The 9,192-nt window shown below is 24.2% G+C and overlaps 1 protein-coding gene across 1 annotated transcript; it reads right to left on the bottom strand.

Moving 5' to 3' along the window:
• Nucleotides 1-8,096: 8,096 nt before the first annotated feature.
• On the bottom strand, nt 8,097-8,780 carry LOC145835665 (14-3-3 protein zeta-like). Its single transcript, XM_082943358.1, has one exon. The coding sequence runs from the start codon at nt 8,778-8,780 to the stop codon at nt 8,097-8,099; it is 684 nt and encodes a 227-aa protein (XP_082799484.1).
• Nucleotides 8,781-9,192: the final 412 nt, after the last annotated feature.

The raw sequence follows: 9,192 nt of genomic DNA, 5'->3' as shown, positions 1-9,192 counted from the left end.
TTTACCGTTTAAAAGTTTGAAAGTTTTAAAACGTTAAAAACTTAACGAACACTTTCATCTTAAGCTCTATGTATTTTTTTCATTTGTATTCTTACAACAATAACTATCTAATATATCAAAAAAATGGTAACTCTTTGTTTAAACGTATTAATTGTGTAAGTGAAATTTACTACAGCAAACTAGCTGAACTAATATCAATAACCTCTACTAAGTGTAAGTTTAAAATTAGAAAACTTATACTTTTTGTAGCGTCTTTAAAATAAGCAGCATTAATTTGCTAATACCATAATCAATACTAATTTTTTTTGTGTTTGTTAATGGTTTTAGTACTTACAACTATTTTTTAAGTAGAAAAACTTCAAATATAAAATTGATGATCTAAACCAAGGGTCGGCAAACTGCGGCCCGCGGGCCATTTGCGGCCCTCGAAGGCTAGATCTGCGGCCCGCGAGCACGTTTTATTTTTAGAATGTAATGCGGCCCGCGAGAGAAATTTCTGCGGCCTGCGAGCATGTAAATATGGCCCGCTAAGCAAGAATATACTTGAAGTTAAATTTTTTTTGGTAATTTAGTTTAATTTGATTAGTATTGTTTTAAGTCCCTGTACAAAATTTTACAACAGTTAAAATAATTTACTGGTTTTGCTTAAAAATGTAGAAAAGACAAAGTAGCGTTCGACCAGTGATTTTCTATCAGTTTCATAACAACTATCTTATTATTACAGCTAGTTATTAGCTTTATTAGCTGAAAAAAGAGTGTGAGAAATGCTTGGATTCAGTAGTTTATTTTACAACACATATCTAGTAGATAAATTTAACGCAAATGTTTCTATTATGTACAACAGTGATGACAATTTACTAACTTAAATATATTTACTTTAAAATTTAAGTATTATGTTTAACATTTAATTTATACCTAAGTTTTTTATATAGATGTATTCTTACTATAAGTTGTATTTAAGAGTACACAAAAACATTTAAAATAACAAAATAATAAAAATTTACGTTTAATTTATTTTGATTTTTGACACATTTTGTTTAGAATTTTCATGTGAACTTTATTGATTACTATTTACATCAATGTACAAAGATGTTTTTAACCATTTTTTGACCACTTTATAATTAATTTTTAGTTAGAATAATTTTAATTTAAGTATAATTTATTATTATTATTGCTTCAAGATGCAATACTAAGTGTGTACACAGACTATTTTAAAACAGTATGACACAAATTAAAATATTTTTTGATAGGTATAACTTATAAGTTATTTAACAATATTTTTTAGTAAATCATGTTTATTTATCTTGTTTGCATACTAATATACACAGATACTATTTTTTAGAAAAATCCTATTTAAAATGTACTAAATTTAGGGATGGCGAATTTATCAAGTCTACAAATTGGTAATCAAAATAGTTTATATTCGAGTAGTTTAGCAACTTAAAATTGCCACAAACTCAGACATAGTTTTGAACACTTTTCAAATCTCAGACCAACTTAGGCATCTTTTATAATATTTAGCATGAATTGCCTTTTTTATTCTAAATATAAAGTATCAAGCTAGTTTTTGGTCACTAATGCTGGCTTTTTTTTTGCTGTATATATTTAATTCACTGTTAATTAACTTTGTTTTTTTTTTTGTTTTGTGAACTTTATTTTAAACAGGGTAACCAAACAAACAGGCTACTTAAAAGATTTGAAAACTCAAAATTGGTTTAACCTGTTTAAGATTTTTTTTTAAACTCAGGTTTGTGTGAAACTTTTATTTCAAGTACTTTGAGTAAATATTTAAATTCTCAGAACAGTTTTTCTTACTTTAGTGTAGTTTATTTATTGTATTATATTTCTAGGCTACTTACATATTTTCTACTTTTTAACAATAATAATGTTATAGTCAGGTATATGTTAATGATTAACAGCAAGTTTTTAGCTTTGTCCAACTTTTATTAAATTTAGACTAGTTTGATATAACTCAGACATTTTTTCTGTTAAAGTGACAAACATGTAAAAGACTAATAAATTACTAATAAGCTATTCGAACAATCATTGTATTTAAAAAATTGTTTTAGACTTTTACAATACAAATAGGTATTAGTTTTTTTTAGTAAACTAATTACTGAATTCGTTAAACAGTACAAACTATTAAAAACGCAAATATTATTTTAAGAGGTAAATATTATTTAAATATTAAAACCGGTTGGTAACAAAAAAAAATGTATAAAAGTGACCTGTAAAGTGGTTTAAAATTGGTTTTTATAGAGAGTTAGGTTGTAAGTAAAATAATAAAAATATTAAGTTAAACTTATCAACTGTTAAGATAGTACATAGTTTTTTTAAGACTTAATTGTATTAGTCAATGTAAACTTAATTCCTTAAATGTTTATAATCTAAAAAGCATTCTATGTGTAGCTAAAAGCAAATTAAATTAACAAACTGAATAAAAGTAACTTAAAACTGTTACTAAAACTAAAACCAAAAGATTAATTAAATATCACTAAAACTAAAACTGCGGCCCGCGAATATTTTTAAAACTTGAAATTTGGCCCGTGAGCACCAACTGCCTGCCGACCCCTGATCTAAACATAAAATAAATAAAGATATATAACTTATTTTTTAAATACTTCTAATTGAAAGCGGAAGTAATGTGTTTATAACGTGATAATTGAACTTAATATTAATAGTTAAGTTGATATGAAATTGTTTTTATTCAGTTATAAACTTTACAATTAGCTTCACAACATAGATGAATGTAAATTCGCACATATCTATAAATGAACTCAGTATTAAGAATTTAGTTCATATGAAACTATTTTCATTCAGTTATAAACTAAACAGTTTAGCTTCACAACTATGATGCATCAAAATTCGCACTTCAGCTAGAACAAAAAACTTTGTTGCTACTTATAAACCGGCTTAATTTTTTATTATAAAATTTATTAAACTCAAAAGTTTACATTTTATTTGTCATGATATGTAAAAAGTTTTAGTGCATTTAAGGTATAAACTCTGAAATTACCTTATAACTTTTTTTAAATCTAAAGTACGCTTTGTATTTCAGCAAAAACTTGATGTCTTAAAATATAGTTCTACATTGATATGATAGCCTATAAAATTCCTACTTGGAGATAATACTAGTGATATACTGGATCTAGCCTTAAGTTTTATTAATTTGATATATACAGTTTTTTAAGCATAGACTCCTTTAGTGGTGATTTTCATGTACAAATAATTGAAACAGATAATAATGTTTAAATTTTTTAAACCATTATAACTATATTCATCGTTTTGAACAATCACAGCTAGCAATTATTTGTATGAAGCAATCCAGTTTCATTTTATCTTTTTAAATAGTTTTTTTCAAGTAAATTGTACTGAAGTTTACAAAAATTAGTTGGTTTTGAAGTACAGCCGAAAATATCCGAAAGTTACTATTAGTATTATATCGAAATCGTTTTTTTTTTTTGATGTTATTAACCAGTATGAAAATTAATATACATAAATTAATATCCATAGAAAAGTGAACAACCCTTATACTAAATTTATTTATTATATGAGTAAATTTTACTACAGTAAACTGTCTGAACTGTTATCTAAAAATTCTACTAAGTATTAGTATAAGTTCAAAATTACTAAATTTATAATTTTTGAAATGTTTCTAAACTATGTTTGTTTATACATAACAAAAGCAGAACTTTAAACTTTTAAAATTGATAACGATTAATTATGCATTTTATTTTTTAAATATACTAATTACAAAAAATAATAATACTGATTTAAAAATCAAATTAAACAAACATATTTAACTTAAGGTTTACTTATTTCTACACACAAGCGGAATTCATCTGGTTATGACGTGATAAATGAACTCAGTATTAATAGCTAAGTTCATAAGATTATCTTTTTTCAGTTATAAATTTAACCAATTAACTTCATAACAACGATGCAATTAAATTTGCACTACCAATTTAAAAAAATGTAGTTGCTATTCATAAAACCGTTTAAATATATATTTTATTTATAATTCAGCTAGGGAAATTGAAGAAAAATTTTACTATTTGTTCGTATTGGTATGTCAAAATGTTTGCTGTTTTTTTTTGTAGAAACTTGTAAATTACTTACAATAATTTAAAGTCTAAAGTACGCATCGTTTTTGCAGCAAAAATCTTTTGTCCCCAATAATAGCTCTACAGTAATATTACAGAATTTAATATTGTTACTTGAAGTTAGTACTAGTGATCTACTGTATCAAGCTTTCAATTTAATAAGTTTAATAAATACAGTTTGTTAAGCGTTAACTCCCTTTGTGGAGATTTTTAAGTAAAACTATTTAAAAAAAATAACAATGTTTATATTTATTAGCACATAAAATGTTATTTTCACCACTTTTGCATTTAACGTCATGCATTCAATTTGTATGAAACAAACAAGTTTAGTTTCATATTTTTAATAGTTTTTTTTTAGTAAATTATAAAAGTAAGTTGGTTTCAAAAATTAACAATTTTTTTTATTGTTTTTCTTTTAGAAAAAGTCTAAACCGTTTTTTCGATGTTATTAACTAGTATATTACGCTTATAGCTTTATGTTATTGAGAAATGTTAGCCACAACTTCACAAACTGTACTCACAAGCTAGTACATGAAACAAAGCTGTTTCATTAATTACAATTCAGTTTACTAAGTAGTGATACTGTTGAATTTTTAACATAATATATCAGTGAAAACAAATTTATGTTTACTTATAATTAGAAAACTTAACCACAATTTGTTTTTATAAGTTCACTTGAAAGCATAAATCATTTTTAATAATTCATGTTAAATTAATTTTTTTGATTACTTAATGTTTTTTGAGTATTCTATTCGACCAGAAATTGCTTACTACGATGAATAATTATAAATACAAATTATAAAACATATACCGTTTAAAAGTTTTAATGTTTTAAAATGGTTAAAACTCATCAAACTTTTTATCTTTAGATCAATGTATTTCTTATTTTTATTTGTTTTTTTTACATAATCATTGTGTGATTAGTCAAAAATTGTGATAGAAGGTATTATTTGTGAAAGTAAATTTAACTACAGCAAACTATTTGAACTAATTTCTAAAAATTTTACCAATTTCTAGTGTGAAATAATATATACAAAATTTATACTTATCGTGTTGTTTATCAACTAAAGGGCATTAATTTGTTTATACAAAATCAAAAACAGGACTATATATTTCTTTTTTAGTTCATTATTAAAAAAAGCAAATATGTTTCAAAATATGATAATTATAAAAATGATAATAAAGATTTAAAAATCCAATTAAACAAACAGATTTAACTTAAGGTTTAATTACTTTAACACGTTAGCGGAAGTTATGTGGTTATGACATAATATTTGAACTCAGTGTTAATAGTTTTGTTCACTTAAAATTATTCTTTTTCAATTATAAAGTTAACTATTTTGCTTCATATCAAAGTTTCATTAAAATTTGCACTAATATTAAAATAAAAAGTGTTTATGCTATTCATTAAAATTATTTAAAAAAAATACATTTTGGAAAATTGAACAAATTTTTTTTATGTTATATAAGAAGTTTTACTGTTATTCAAGTCTGAACTTAGAATGTACTTTTATAGCTTTTTTCAAACCTAAAATACGCTTTGTTTTGGCTGCAAAAACTTTTTGACTTAAAGTTTAGCATTACAATGGTATCAAGTACTTTAATTTTGCTGTTTGAGATTAATGTTAGTAATCTATCAATCCAGCCTTAAATTTTATTTAGTACTCAGTACAGTTTGTAAAGCACAAAACCTTTTAGTGGTGTTTTAAAAGTACAAATAATATAAACAGATAACAACGTTTTTATTTCTTAATACAAAAATATTATTTTTGTCCATTTTCACAGTCCTTTACGATATTATTTGTATGAAACAGACAAGCTTCATTTTGTATTTATAAAAGTTTATTTTAGGTACATCAAATTGAAATAAAGAAAATAGATTTGGCTTTAAAGAATATTCGAATCTATCATGAAGTTTGGTTTTTAGAACTTAATCAAAAATTTTTTTGATTTTAACTTTTTCTTTGAAATTTTTATTTTGCTTTTTAGAAATTACGTTAATTAAAGTTTAAAAATGTTTTTTAATCTGTAAAAAAAATAGTTTACTTTAAAACAGTTGTTTCAAAGCTAATACAACTAAAATAACTTTTAATAAGCATTTTATTTTTGTTTTTATCCTTTGAATAATTTAAATACTTCTGAATTAGTTTAAAATATCAGCTACTAAAGTTAAAAAAAAAACTCGTAATGTTGTTATATTTAGCCTTTATCAAAATTTCAACTAGACAAGTATATTTTTCTAAACAAATTTTGTACTATTAGATTTAAAACTTGAGTTTTATAAAAATATTTTAACCGTTTTAAAGTGACGCCGGACAAAACTGTCCCCTTGAGCTAAAATGAGGCTTGTGCAAAAGTGATGCCGATCAAAAGTGTCCCATCGTGCAAAAGTCAAACCCACCCTTTGGAGCCAGTCTTAAGTTTAATAAATTAAATTTATACAAATTGTAAGTATTAACTAATTTTGTGGTTATATTTATGTACAAGTAATTTAAACAGAAACTATAGTTTATAATTTTTAGTACAAAAAATTTTATGTTCACGTTTCTCGTATTTGACGTCATTCAGGCAACTATTTGTATGAAACAAAAAAGTTTCATTTTATATTTTTATTAAGTTTATTTTCAGTAAAACATAATAAAATTTTGTAATGTTCTTAATGTATTTTCTCGTTTCATATTTATTCCTTTACAACAACCATACTAATCAAAAAGTGAGTAACTTTAAATAAATTTTATTAATTGTATAGTTAAGTTTTTTTGTTGTTACAAAATATATATCAGTAATTCATATATACAAAATGGTTTCATGACAATTTAAATTCGGACAACTTGATTCGTACAATTCAAACTCTTAAAAAAGTGTTTAAAAGACTATATTTCAATAAGTGTTATAAATTTGAAAAATAAAAAATACATATGTAGATCTTATTAGTATCTACAAGCAACTTTTTTTGCTAAATCTTAAATATTTGTTTATTATGTTTTTTACTTTACTTATGTCATATACCAAAAAAAATTAACGTTTTGTAAAAAAAATGGTTCTTAGATATTAATAAGATCTACATATTTATTTTTATATTTGATAAGTATACATTACTTTTTTAATTGTGGCCCTTTCAATTTTTTCTTAAGAATTCGAATTGTCGGATTTTGAACTGTCCGAATTTGAATAATTGTGGACCCATACAAAATATAATACAGAAGCTTTTATTCTAATACTTGTTTGTTATTAAACAAAACAACTATTTATAAAACATAATAAGTAAAAAAAATAATAACTGCTACGAAAAATTAAGCAAACATTTACAATTTAGGGATAACTTATTTCTACACACAAGCGAAAGTCATTTGGTTATGATGTAAAAATTGAACTTAGTATTAAAAGCTAAATTCATATGAATTTTTTACTAATTATAAACTTACCCAATTAGCTTCATAACAACGATGCATCGAAATTTGCTCTAGAATTAAGTCGAGTTGTAGTCTAGTACGATATTTTAATCTGATGGTCATGCATATATTTAAATACCACCAGAGTTATATAATGTGTTATATAAAATGAGATGAACTATTTTTATAAATTAAAACAGGCAAAATAAAGGTTATTTCTAAATTTTTACTAGCTACTAATCATCATTGAAAAAACATATCTGTTAATTACGTTAAAATTACTCCTTAGTAACCATAACTAAATTAAAATAACACAGTAATTCTAATAATAGTAAACATATTTAATCAAAGAATTACTTATAAATTAGCTAATTGTAAAAAACAATCCATGTTTCAGAACTTAGTTTATTATAAACAACTGTCAAACTGCAACACAAACGTATTAAGAAATAGACAACAAACTTAGATTATGTAGTAATAAGATAAAAATATGTAAAAATAGATAGCACACATATTAGATATGTATATTAACAACTAAAACTTAACATCATTATTAAATAAAGCAACTATTTTTAAACATAATAATTAGTTTCCTAGCCCTTTACACGTACTTGCTCCATTCGTTAATCATCTTTTTCAACTCCTCAATGTTTTTGTTTGCATAGTGTTTCAGCTCTTCAGGCAACTCAGGTAGGCAAGACGAACCGTCTTTATAAGCTTCATTAGCAATAGCAAGTGCTTTATCAACAGAACCGGTTAAATTGAAATTAGTTGAGGAAAGATTGATTGCAATATTGAGTTTAACTGGATGAGATGGATTAATTTTACCATTCACAATCTCGTATGCATCTTCAAAACACTTCAACGCTCTGTTTTTTAAACTTTTATCAAGTCCCGATGTAACAGCAGCTTTATTTAAATACTGAATTCCTCGAAATTCTTTGTAATCAGCAACAGCTTCGATGTTGGTATCTCTCTTAATCCAATAACTATCTAACAATTCAATAGCTTCATTACAAATTTTGTTAATTGCTGTTGTAGACTTTAATTCCAACTCTTTTTTCAATTTGTCATTTACATCGGTGTGACAAAGGGGACAAAAAAAGCTCAAGTGTGGTTCTCTGAGCTTACGATAACTGTAAAATAAATATTTTCTTTCTTCGTAGTTAAGAGGTGTCCCCATTTTTACTACTTCCTTCATGTAGCTAATTCCATCAACAAACTGTTTATTTTCTATAGACATTTCAGCCAGAGACACTAATTCACTTCTATCAAACTGAGACATTTTGATAATATTCTGAAAACTAAAGCAATCTTTATAACTGATATGATTGTATTATGAAAGTCTTAAAGACAACATATAGAAAAATATTAAGTCTACCAGCGTTAAAAGACTATAAATATTTAAGCATAAATATAAACAAACAAGTATGTTTTTTTTTTTTGGTTCAAAATTTCTCATTATAACACGATAAAGTTAGAATTAAGTTTATGAAAAACAATAAGCTTATTTATGATTTACAAAAATTTTATTTTAATATAGTGTTACATTGAAATTTAGATAATTCATCACCAAATATTTAACACTAATGACATTTTAAAGATGTATAAGTTGTGTTTCTACGGTATTTATATAGTTTTTTGTATCATATATATCGTACTTGATTATAACTAACTATAAGCAATCAGTATCAAAT

This window comes from Thalia democratica, chromosome 1 (genome assembly GCF_965202585.1).
Source record: "Thalia democratica chromosome 1, ktThaDemo2.hap1.1, whole genome shotgun sequence".
In the NCBI taxonomy this organism is placed as follows: Eukaryota; Metazoa; Chordata; class Thaliacea; order Salpida; family Salpidae; genus Thalia; species Thalia democratica.
The sequence above is the reverse complement of the archived record's forward strand: the minus strand, read 5'-3'. Positions and strand labels throughout refer to the sequence as shown.

Coding starts and splice junctions, on each gene's coding strand:
- LOC145835665 (XM_082943358.1), bottom strand. CDS start 8,780: ATGTCTCAGTTTGATAGAAGTGAATTAGTGTCTCTGGCTGAAATGTCT.